At 35.8% G+C, this 13208-nt stretch overlaps 2 protein-coding genes across 5 annotated transcripts in view; one reads left to right on the top strand and one right to left on the bottom strand.

Annotated features, from left to right (window-relative positions):
* The window catches only part of timd4 (T cell immunoglobulin and mucin domain containing 4), a 1098921-nt gene that overhangs the window by 123015 nt on the left and 962698 nt on the right, over positions 1-13208 (top strand). The gene's annotated exons all lie outside the window — the stretch shown is intronic.
* Positions 1-13208, bottom strand: part of lcp2a (lymphocyte cytosolic protein 2a) — a 40308-nt gene that overhangs the window by 19476 nt on the left and 7624 nt on the right. For all 4 annotated transcript variants that reach the window (XR_015519492.1, XR_015519493.1, XM_087299329.1 and 1 more), the window contains 3 exon segments: positions 11494-11553; positions 1597-1634; positions 1477-1517 (listed from right to left, as the gene is read on the bottom strand). Coding sequence is in view for 2 of the 4 variants with exons in the window: in XM_087299329.1 (XP_087155455.1) it covers positions 1477-1517; positions 1597-1634; positions 11494-11553 (139 nt within the window). In the remaining 2 variants the exon portion in view is untranslated.

Below are 13208 nucleotides of genomic sequence, written 5' to 3'. Positions count from 1 at the left end.
GCTATATTTTGCTTGTTTTGACACATTATTTAAAAATTATGGCTAAGAAATAATTATTCATTTTTGGTGGGGTCAGAAATAAATTTGATAAATCCTTAGTTTTGAGCCCTGAAAAGTCATGTGAAATAAATTGCACAGAGACACTCTGAAACCACATGCACATTAAACAAGGTCACAAACAACACACAAAAAAGTGAAATGCATGTGCAAAAACACAAAATCTAAATCAAGTCATTTTAGCATGTCAAAGTCAAATTTACGCATATAAAATATATTTTCCCAACAACAAAATTGTGGCTTGTGAAAATTGCGAGTGGCTAGTAATGTAACATGGGCAACTGTACGGCAGAAAAAAGGTGTTTACAGCCTGGTACAAGGAACGATTTTGGTTCCTAAAGCTAATATGACCCTTCATGACAACTGTGAGGGGGGTAAACTTTATTATATCTCTTCCGTTTTGTTTATATTAAGTTATATTAAGTCTGCATAATTAAGGGCGTGGCCACTTGAGTGACAGCTAGGTCTCACTAGTCGCCATTACTTTACCTCAGATAATTTCGGCTGATTAGCTGCTGAACTCGACATATACATTGTATTTTTGTTTTGTTTTATGTGGCTTTACACAGTCAGCTGCCTCTTGGATTTATTTCTTACAACTATCAGATGATATGGCATGCTGTGTGCACTTTATTGTGTTCACAAACCATTCATGTGGTTTCCATTTCTGAGATGAGTGAAATTAAATACTTATACATCATATCTTTAAATGCTTTTGTTTTATATAAGATCATTTATCATTTATAATTTACTTTAGAACTGTAAAGCACTCCAGAATCTGACAGATTAATTAGCATCTGTCATCTGAAACACTGTCATACAGTTTTATGCCTGGATTTAATTAGCCTTGCATTTACTAACACAGACTATATTTGAAGTTTTTGGAGGTAATTTGCGTTTTCCTCTGTTAGAAAAGCACCGTAAAAATGTTTGGTGGCTCAAAGTATTAAAACAGTATTTTAAAGGACTAAACACTTTATTGATATAGTATACAACCAAACACATGTGGTCAGAACACAAACGAGTGGGCGTTATCCCAAAAAAAGTCTATCAAAGCAAAATGCTAGCAGGCGTCAGTAGCTCCACCCATGCTCCACCTTTTTGCCCTTGTTTGGTATCCCCCAGTCGGTGCGAACAAAATGATGACAGTTGGCCATGCCTACTTGTAGCTTCTTTTGGGTCCTTCAGAAACCTATGGGTGACGTCACGGATACTACGTCCATATCTTTTACAGTGTATGGTGCGCATGTGCATCTCTTCTGCGTTTAAAGTGTTGTAAAATCATAAACAAACACTTACAATTGGCCAGATTGGTGAGTACCAGTTAAATCATAAAATGTGATTATCGGCCAATACCGATCTCTAGCCGATCGATTGGAGCATCCCTACTGTAAAATGCTTTAAAAATAAGGGACTTACAAACTCTTCAGAGTCCCACGCTTGTTCCTCACGTTGCTCAGCTGAAAATAGTGAAAGCAGGTGACTATTGGACAACATCTTTTAAAGTGCAAATTGAAAATATTAAAGTTCATATCATACCTGCTGGTTGTGGGTAGCTGGGAACTGGTTGTGAGGGCCTGTTGCGAAAACAAAAAGATAATTACTCATCTATTGATGGAACACTTGTTTAAAAGGGTTTTTTTCTGAAAAATGCCATTAAAAAAAGGGACCTTTCAGAAAATAGCTTAAGGATATTTCAATAATCTAAAGAATCGTTTATATTTTTACGGTAACAAACATTTGTATTACAAGAAACCCCAGAAATGAAGAATAGGGTGGCTTAATGAAACATAAATGATGTATCTTTTGTGCAGAATTCAAGAGACTTAATCCATGCCTTTATATCATCACGCTTGGACTATTGTAACTCAATTTATGTGGGTATTGGCCAATATAAATCGTCTTCAAGTGGTCCAAAATGCAGTCGCTAGGCTTCTTTCTGGCACCTGCAAGTCTGAAGACATTACTCCTATCCTGTGCTCCCTAAATTGGTTCACGATATGTTTTAGATTTGACTTTAAAAAAAATTCATGTGTATTTTTAAGGTATTAAATGGCCTGGCTCTGACTTATCTCTCTAAATTTTTTACTGTTAAATTATCAGGTAGATGTTTAGGGTAATCAAATCAGAAAATGCTATTAGTTCCCAGATCTAAATTAAAGAAAAAAAAAGATGGAGCTTTCTCTGTAGTAGGTTCTAAAATGTGGGACGGGCTACTTATGTTCATTAGAACAATTTCCAATGAATCTTTGTTCAGAGCGAAACTTAATCTACACCTCCCATACAGAGTTCAAGTTCAAATTAATTTATTTAAAGAGCACATTTAAAAACAGTCACAAGACTGACCACAGTGCTGTACAAAAGACAAAGTAATAATAAAAAGACAGAATACAAAACAGAAATAAGACAGGTGAAGCGTCTGAAAAAATTTAAAAGTGAAGCAGTTGAAAGGACTATTACAATAATATTAAAAAGCCAAGCTAAAAGGTGAGTTTTAAGAAGTGATTTAAAAATAGATAATGATGGAGCCATTTTAATCTCAAGAGGCAAGGTGTTCCACAACCGAGGACCCGCCACAGAGAAAACTCTGTCCCCTCTAATTTTCAGTCTGGACCGAGGAACTAAAAGAAGAATTTGATCACTTGATCTAAGAGATCTCACAGCAGTGTAAAAATGAAACAGCTCTAAAAGATAGGTTTGGGCTAGATTATAAAGGGATTTATATATCAATAAAAGCACTTTAAAATCAATTCAATGGAAGTCTCTTAGAAGAGGGGGATTGTGGTCATATTTTCTGCTATTACAAATAAATCTTGCAGCAGCATTTTGGGCAAACTGAAAGTGAAAAAATTTACATTTTAAAATGCCACAGTAAAGAGCATTGCAGTAGTCTAACCGTGATGTAATAAAAGCATGGACAGCCACATGTGGCGGGGTTTAAGAAATGTTTTACTAGACCGCAAACGGAGTTGATAAAAACTGCAGCCAATAACCGAACTGATTTCTTTGTCTAGTTTCAATGACTTATCAAGGATGACACCCAGATTGCGGACATGGAGGGATCTGAAAGCAGATAAGCAGCCAAGGTCCAGACAAGTGGCCTGCACATTATCAGTAGGGCTCAAGACAATAACCTCTGTTTTATCCTCATTTAGTGATAAAAAATTGTGGGATACCCAGATTTTGATCTCATCTGAGGATCTTAGTAATGTACTAGGAGTGAGAGGGTAGTTCCTTTTAGGTAAGTAAATCTGGGTGTCATCAGCATAGAAATGCAAAGACACCCCATGACTTCTTAGAACGGCACCTAGCAGCAGCATATGTGATGAAAAAAGTGAGGAAGCTAAGATTGAACCTAAAGGGAGGCCACAAGTGAGATCAGCAAATGAGGATGAGAAGTTACCTAATTTAACTAAAACTTTTCTATCAGCTAGAAAAGACTTAAACCACTTAAGGACTGTGCCTTTCAAGCCCACATCTGATCCGATCTGGACAGCAGAATAGACTGACAGAACTAGGAGAACCAGGACCACAGAATCACAGTCAATGGCTTGCAGGATATTATTAAGTACTCTAAGGAGGGCTGTTTCAGTGCAATGAGCCATTTTGAACCCGGACTGAAAGATTTCAGTGATGTAGTTGCTTTTTTTTTTTTAAATGCAATTGATCAAGTACAGTTTTTTCTAAAATCTTACAGCAGAATGGTAAGACAGAGATTGGGTGAAAATTATTCAAAATGGAGGGATCCAGTTAAGGCTTTTTGAGAAGCGGAGTAACAGTAGCCAGTTTAAGTTCATTGGGAAAATAGCCAGTAGAGAGGCACTCATTAAAATAGGAAGCCAAGCTTGGGTCAACAGTGTCAATGATTTGTTTTAAGAAATTTAGGGTGGATAATATAATTGGGACAGAAGGAAAGTTTAGTGTTTGCAATTACATTATTTCAGCGATTTTAGAGAAATGTGATCAAAAGCATACCAATAGACCAGATGCAAAGTGGGAGACGGAGGATCAGTGGGAGCAGAGCAGAGTTTTGGCCTCAAAATGGAAATTTTGTCAGTGAAGTGTCTCAGAAAGCTTTCACATAAAGCATTTGAAGCAACAGGCATTGATCGAACAGCTGGATTTACAACAGAATGTATAACTGAGCACAGAGCTTTCAAATTTGGAGCAAATTGATCCTATTGTATCTATCTGGTGTCTTGTAGTATGTTAGATGTTTTATATGTTGTTTTGTCTGTTGCTGTCTATTTTTGATCATTTGATTTTAGGTTTGTAGAGCACAATGGTCAACGACTGCTGCTTTATTGTGCTTTATAAATAAATAAACTAAACTAAACTTTATTCATTTCTATTCATTTCAAGATACACAAGTGAAACTGTATCAGGTGAAAACTAAATCTTTGCAATCTTAACTAATATAAAATGACTGTATAGTTTAAACTTCGCTAAATAACATTGAAATGATGTATCATGATATATTGTTAAATTATTATATTATTTTTGTTTTATCCAATTTTTTGTTGTATTTTGAAACTCTTGTTTTGTTTGTTTTTTGAATAAGATTGCAAAGATTTATTGTTCATTAGACACTGAGACTTTAATTTTCATTTATTAGAGATTTTAGAAAGCATAAATAGTCCTCACTTTAGAATGGGTCGCAAAACTGGAGTTAATTAAGCATTTATTAGAGTGCACAGTATTACTATATGCCTGAATAATAAGATGTATAAATGTTAATTTGAATAGTTTATTAATAATTACAGTTGCTCATTTGAAATGATCTTAAAAATTCACATTTATTTTGGACAGTGTGTGCGCTATTATTTCTTTTAAGTGTGAAGTGCTTGACATGAAGTGGTTGCGCTATATGAGCCTTTGGCACAGCCAGTTGCAGTTTTACAGCAACACTCAGAGGATTAAATAGCTACTGGCTCAATACCACGTTGTGTGACAGTTGGTTGTTTCTCAGTGGAAGCGCATCAACATTTGCAAGTTCACTTAAAAGTGGTCATAAACAAAAATGTTCTCAATTTAAACAAGTAGCGACTTGGACCCAGAAACCAAATTTCATACGTCACAATTCAACAAGTGGACTAGATTTTCACTGACATATGAAATTTGTCCTTCTTTTAGCCAAGAGGCCTGTGTTTAATGCGTTTTAAACTCAAAATGGATAGGTGGGTAAACACCCCTGTATATTGACTGAAATCTGAACTGAGAGACGACACGGCAAAGAAACGCTTGTCGCTAAACATGCAAAGCTTGTCCGTGTTTGTCTGCATTTCTGCATCGCTGCACCCGCTTCGAATATAATAACTTGACTGAATGGGTGTTATCAGTGGTTATCAGCTGATAGATATGGGCCAGAAGGGGCCTTCTGTGCCTACTGGTAGGCTCAGAAGGCTGTTATCATTCATCCACATGGTTAGTCAGCCATACTAATAGAGAAGACTCCAGATCCAGATCTGTTTTTACATTACTGTGATGGTTGGGGTAGTGGAAACGGCAATAAAATACAATTCATGGGAAATTAAATAATTAATATAAACAATTCTCATGAACTTCCAGCAGCCGTATGTGATCTATAGCTGATTGTTTGCAGGTGTGATGATGTGTAGAGCTGTACTACTATCTCTTGAGTTCTCCAATTGTATTGTTTAACCTTATGAAGTCCATGTAGGTCGAAACCAGATTTTTTTAGAGAGATAAAGTGGCAGTGTGCCGATTTTCTTTGGATCTTTTGCTACTGTGTTTGTTTTTGATCAAGCACCTGCCTCTGAGATTCCTAGATGTGTGCACATTTCTGTTTCTATAGCTGATTAACCATTTGGATGGAAGGCCCCTACTGCCCCATATCTATCAGCTGATAACCCCTGATAACAGCCATTCAATCGAGTGATAACATTCACTGCACTTCCTACCACTGCACTTCCAACCATCATGCTACACACAAGACAACACTCAAGGGACAGGTGCAAAACCATATGATTTATTGACAACAGTAGCGATGCAGTGCGTAACCGCTAAGTGTTATGGATAGTTTGTATTCTTATCTATTGATGATTCTTTCGTAAGGATGAACAGGGAATTCAGAAGTAGCTGGAAGCCAGAGCTTATTATTTTTAAAATGTAGAGTGTAGATGTTGTTATATGATAAAATTATGATCAAGTATGTTCAAATTATTTCATTACCTTGTGATTTCAAACTTTTTTTTTTTGTCTCTTTTTGGATTTACAGTAAAAGTCGGTCTGGTCCTGTTGGGGAGGACACTTTGCTTTACAAGGTTTTAAAAGAAATCTAGGTCTAATTCTAGTCGGGAAGCCACCAGCTTGAATTCATTGCAAACGGTAAGCTAAAAGGAGCATGTCATATCTCCCCTAACCGCAGACATCTATTTAACCCTTCTAATTCACCTATGTGTTTAAAATGTAAAACTGATGTAGGTACTTTAACGCATTGTATGTGGTCATGTAATAAGCTACAAAGATTCTGGTTCTTGGTGCTGGGGGAAATGGAAAAGATCTTTAAAATGCCTTTGGATTTTGACCCAGTTTCGTTGATTTTGGGTGTACCTAATGGAAGCATTCTTTCATCAGCCAATAAGAAATTGTATAATATACTGACTTTTGCTGCCAGAAAAAAAAAATTGGATTAGTGATAAATCTCCATCACTTAAAGGTTGGCACAAGATAATTTTTAGTTGATTCCTCTAGAACATCTTACCCATGTTTTACACAAAAAACAGAACATGTTTTCAAAGTTTGGACTCCATACTTGGTTTATTTGGAACCTAGTCTTTGCCCTATCATGCTGAAAGGAATATTGTAACAACTGTTTTCTGAAAAACAAACAATGTCATTATTATCCCTTTTTTCCTGGTCTGTTTAATGTGGGGTAGTGCTGTTTTATAGGTAATCTGAGCCTTTTTTTTTTCTCTACATTATTCTGTGTTGTTATTATTTTTGTTGTTGTGTGTGTATCTTGTGAAGATGTTTTGTTATGTCTTTATTATAGTGAAAATCCAATAAATATAATTATATATAGAAAGGAGCATGTCAAAATTCTAAATGTCAAGTTACGTTCAGTAATTGATTCTATGGTTGTATCCAAAATCACCCCATACCCTTAAACAGCGCACAATTTGTAGTGGTGTTCGAAATCATAAACGAAAGTGCTCTTAATCAATCCCACAATGCACCACAACATCATGTACATGAGATATCTTAAATCATTAGCTATTTTATAAGTTAATAGTTCTAACAGTTCTAACACTTTGCGATGAAATTTGTGCTCTGCTTCTGTGAACCATAAACCAAACCTACTGTACATTCAAGAACTCACACTTAACTGATGATTGATAATAATGCTTGCTTGGCATGCTGTCCCGGGAGAGAGCCCTCAGCTTATAAGATCCTCGAGCCCTGGGCTCCCTCCCGTTAGCAGGGCGAGGGGAGTTTGAGCTCAGGTAGATCTCAATGAACTCCCCAGACTTATCTCTGGCTAATGACAGATTATATTGGCAGCTATACTGCTACTACTAACAGCTCATCTATAGTGCTAATTTGGTATGGTTAACATATTTACAGTATATCTCTCGGGATATAAACTAAGGGAAACCCACGCAAGCACAGGGAGAACATGCAAACTCCACACAGAAATTTTTATTGTTATAATTAAGAGATGAAAGGGAAAAACATAAACAATGCTTGGAGAATAAGCTACATTTTCTAAACAACTGTGGGACTCTATAAAATCTATGTCGAATATGCAGTCTTTTACACGCTCTATTTCTATTTTTGATGACTGATCTATTTTGGAAGAGTTAAATGACTTTTTCTTAAGATTTGAGAATTTTGAATACACCCCAGAAAACAGTTCTGAGGTAATGTCTTTTAAAGAAGTTCCTTATGATAGGTCACTGATTAATCCTAAGCAGATACATTTTTATTTTAAACATATTGGCTCAAATAAATCTGCAGGTCCAGATGGAATTTGGCTATATACTGTTAAATGCTTTGCTGATGAACTTACACCAGTTTGGGTTCCCATATTTCAAAAATCCTTAGACTTGGGTATTGTTCCTAGTTTGTGGAAAAAATCACTAATTGTACCTGTTCCTAAGTTGGCGAGGCCCTCAGAGTATAATGATTTTTAACATCTGTTATTATGAAATGTTTTGAGAAATTTGTTGTGTCCATTTTAAAATCAGAGGTCGCTATTAATTTAGATCCTCTACAGTTTACCTACAGGGAAGGTAGAGGTACTGAAGATGCAGTTAATAGTATTTTGCACTTGATTCTGAAGCATTTAGATAATCCTAAAGCTTATGCTCGGCTGCTTTTTTATTGATTTTAGTTCCGCTTTTAATAAAAACCAACCACGTTTGTAAATTGACAAGATGGAACAGCTAAATATAAACCCATGCAAATGTAAAAGGTATTTCTTATTTTTAACAAACAGAACTCAGGTTGTAAGGGTTAAAAATATCTGTTGAGACGAAAAGAACAGTGGTACTGGGGTTCTACAAGGCTGTGTCAGTTCACCTATTCTATTTACTCTTTTTACAAATGAATGTTCAAGTGAGCATTCACAGAATTTTATTTTTAAAAATTGCGATGACACAGCGATACTAAGTTTACTGTATGAGAATGATGATATTGGTGTTATCTATCAGTCAGAAATTAGTCAGTTCGTTGAGTGGTGTGATATAAATAAGCTAAAAATAAATACTAAGAAAACAGAAAAGATAGTATTTGTATAGGTGACCATTGTCAAGTGGTTGTACATGACCATCCTATCACTCAGTCAGAAACCTATAAGTACTTGGGCATTTACATCGACAGTTCTTCTGCTGGCGTGACTTTTCCTCTCGGCTGCTGGCGTGACTTTTCCTCCCCTTTCTTTTCCTCTCGGCTGTTACAACGATACTTCTGGATATAGGTCTGCATTCCCACGGTTGTACTTGTGCATTGTTGCGGGACCTGACCAGATTTCATGCAGCGCGGTAATAAATTTTTGAATAAAGCACGGGAGCGGTCGGTAACTTGGTTTAATTTTAAGGAGTGGGCAGTATCACAATATTGCTCCCGAGCGAGCGAGCAAGGAAGAGCACGTGGCGTGTGTTTGTGTCTGCATGCGCATGCGTGTGTTTTTGTTAGGTGCTGTCTATGTTTGTGTATGTGTGTGAATGAGAGACAGTGTGGTGCTGTGTGTCTGTGTTTGTGTGTGTGTGTTTAAACAGACAGCTCGTTATAGCCACCCACGTTATGGAAAGCATCGTCAATGCACCGTGATGCACCGAGATATTGAATTGAACCGAATCGATGGCATGATAATCGTAACCGAACCGTGAGACTGGTATAGGTACACGCCTCTACTTGAAAGCATTTTTAGATATAGTATCACAGTGTGGTTTGGCAACCCATCTGTTCAGTGTAAATCTAAATTGATGCATCTCTTAAAGATAGGATGAAAATTTGCTGGGCGTGATGAAAATTTTAATCCTCAAGTTTTACATGAGAATTGTGTCCTCGATCAGGTGGAAAGGATTGTGAACGATCCAACTCACTTTTTGTTTCCACATTACAAACTGCTTCCCTCGGGTAGGAGATATACTGTAGAGTTCCAAAGTGTAGGTTAAACCGTTATAAGAAATCCTTTGTACCTGTTTCAGGGGGGAGTCTTTCTTAATTTTTGTAACTGCTGTATTTTGTATTGTTTTTATTGCTTGTTCTTAGTGAATTTCTGCAGCAATATGGTGATGCCCATAACAAATTTCCTGTCAAGAATAATAAAGTTTACAACTACTACTACAACTACAAATATCAACTGGTCCAGTAAGGACTTCTAACCAGTGACATTCTTGCTGTGAGGCAACAGTGCTAACCACTGGGCTGCCGTGTTGCCCAATCTAGAAAAAGGAGGGAGGATTATCGCTGGGAGAGGGGATTCTTTAAGATAAAGATACTGAGGTAAGAAACTATAGTGAGTTAGGAATCATCTGATTGGTGAATCATGTGTTAGCTAATGTGGGACCAGCTGAGGACAATCATAAGCACATTATCTTCTCAAAATTAGTTTACAAATAAACTTTACTTAATTTGATTGGTCAGTCCTTTTATTACAACTTTTAGAGTTTTTTTTTGTTGTTATCATAACCACAAAATGCTGTGTAATGTAAGGCACTTCTGATTATAAGGTATTTAACATTAATCAAATGTTTGCCTGTTTTTAATTTTTGAGGAAAAATTGTCCCTTCTCATCGTATATGTTGGTTTTGGGAGTCATGTGACTCTCATTACAAAAAACATCTCAATAAATACTTCTAAAAATATCTTTGATGTTCCACAGAAAAAAGAAAGTCAGGTTTGGAACCACATGAGAGTGGAAAAAGTTCAGTTTGTGTTAATATTTTAGGCATAAAGTCTGATTAGACTTTTTCAGACATTTATGACTTTAAACAAGTTCTGTTCTTTAGTTTATAACAAAGAATCCTAGAAAATAAACGTGTCAGTTTCTACAAACATATTATGTAGCAAATCTGTTTGGGTTAAAATTTAGTTAAGGTACAATTCTCATTATTAAGACAAAAGTAACTATGACCTTCAGCTCAACTCCTAATTTGATGTTTATTAGATATTAAGCTATTTTAAGATATTATTGGATAAGGTTTGGGATTAAGAACATGTCAATACTATATTAACAGGGGTGTGACACGGTGGCTCAGTGGGTAGTGCTGTCGCCTCACAGCAAGAAGGTCGCTGGTTCAAGCCCATTCTGGGTCAGTTGCCATTTTTGTGTGGAGTTTGCATGTTCTCCTCATGTTCTTTTGGGTTTCCTCCGGGTGCTCCGGTTTCCAGACATGTGGTATAGGTTAATTGGGTTAGCTAAATTGATCGTAGCGTATGAGTGTGTGAATGCAGGAGTGTATGAGTGTTTCTCAGTATTGGGATGCAGCTGGAAGGGCATTGGCTTCGTAAAACATACTCTGGATAAATTGGTGGTTCATTCCGTTGTGGTGACCCCAGATTAATAAAGTGACTAAGCCGAAGGAAAATTAATGAATAATAATAATAGACAGGTAACAAGCCACTAGATACTAGTGAGAATTGGCACCTAAAATAAAGCATTCCCCAATTTTCAGCATTGATTAAAAAACATTTCACAATCAGCAAATTACACTGATTTCTGAATGATCACATAATGCATGAGAAGACTGGAGTAAATCATACGGTCAATCAGGGGAAGCACACTTTCAAATATTTTAAAATAGAAATGGCTGCAGCACAACTGTACAATATTTACTGTATCAAATGCATGCAGTTATAAAAGCAAACAAGTCTTTATTTGAGTCAGCACAAAGCATTAACCCTCGTCTATTTCAGTCTGATATTTCAGATATAACACAAGATATGCGATAGTAAACATGTACTGGCCTCATTCCAAATAATCTCTTCTTCTCTTTGCAGATTTCCTGACAGATCTTGGAGATGAATCTGAAAACATTGGAAAACAGTAAATCACCAACATGTTATTGATTATTTGTTTTTATTTCTCATGAAAGAACAGAATGTAATGGCTGAGGCTTGATCTCAAGCAGGATGTGGTAAGAAGCCATAATTTTTTTTGACCTCTTTTCTGTGCACCTGAAACACTTTAAGACACTGAAAAGACACTTTAAATTCAAGTCACCGTGTCTCACATCAGAATCCAATTAGGGTTTTGTGAAGTAATCAATAACATCAACTTATTTTAATGTTATTGAGATGCGGTTTTCACAACATTTCACAATAAACATGCTCTACTAAACATGTTTCTGCATCAACGCAATGGTTCCTGCTGCATCTGCTTCTCTGGTTTATCTTTCCTGTGCAGTATTTCCTCTAAACGTCACTATGTCATTGATGGGCTCTTGCATATTTCTACCTGTTTGTGCACTTTTACACTGTTGAATAATAGCGCAACATGCCGAGCTCCTGCAGTTTTGTTTAAACCATGCAGAAAGCCTAAATAAAATAAAATAAAGCCATATTTTTAAACCAAAGTGATAAGCTCCTGCAGTTTTTTTAACCTTTTAAATTAAATTAAATTAAATTAAATTAAATTAAATTAAATTAAATTAAATTAAATTAAATTAAATTAAATTAAATTAAAGCCATATTTTGAAACCGTATAAACACCAAGTATTAAATATGTCAAATTAATAAAACTTTTACATTAAAAACACAAATCAAAACAGGTTAGTATCAAGCCAAGCTTATTTAAAATTAAAATCTCGTTCACAGAAGATTTCATCAAGTGTTTTTAAAAGTTCAACAGAGCTCAGAGTGTTCAATGTTAAAGCAAGAGAGTTTCAGAGACTTGGAGCCACAACACAAATAAAGTTCACCCTCCAAAAATAAAACAAATTACAACTCTGTCATCATTTCCTCACACTGCACTTGTTTGAAACCAGTTTGAATATCTTTCTTCTGTTAAACATGAAAGAAGATATTTTGAACAATGACGTAGCTGTTCCCTATTGGCTTTAATAATTATATGGAAGTCTATGGAAGCAACTGCCTTCTTTAAAATATCTTAGTGTTTAACAGAAGAAAGACACTTAAAATTATTTTAAAACCACAAGGGAGAGCAAATGATGAGTTCATTTTTTTCACTATCGCTTTAAGAGTTTGTATGAAGGTATATTTTTCAACAGAGCTCAGAGTTTTCAATGTTAAAGGAAGAGAGTTCAGAGACTTGGAGCCACAACACAAATATAGTTCACCGTCCAAAAATAAAACAAAGTACAACTCTGTCATCATTTCCTCACCCTGGACTTGTCCGAAACCAGTTGAATTTCTTTACTTCTGTTGAACACGAAAGGGGATATTTTGAAGAAGAACCTAGCTGGTCCATATTGACTTTAATAACATGTGGAAGTTTATGGAAGCAACTGCTTTCTTCAGAATATCTTATTTTTTGTTTAACAGAAGAAAGACACTTAAAATGGTTTAAAACCATATGAGGCAGAGTAAACGATGAGTTCATATGTTTCACTATCGCTTTAAGAATTTGCAAGAAGGTATATTTACAACAGAGCTCAGAGTGTTCAATGTTAAAGGAAGAGAGTTTTAGAGACTTGGAGCCACAACACAAATAGTTCACCCTC

This window comes from Danio rerio, chromosome 21 (assembly GCF_052040795.2).
Source record: "Danio rerio strain M-AB ecotype USA chromosome 21, GRCz13ab, whole genome shotgun sequence".
NCBI lineage: Eukaryota > Metazoa > Chordata > Actinopteri > Cypriniformes > Danionidae > Danio > Danio rerio.
Note: the sequence above shows the minus strand (reverse complement) of the source record. Positions and strands in the feature narration are given on the sequence as shown.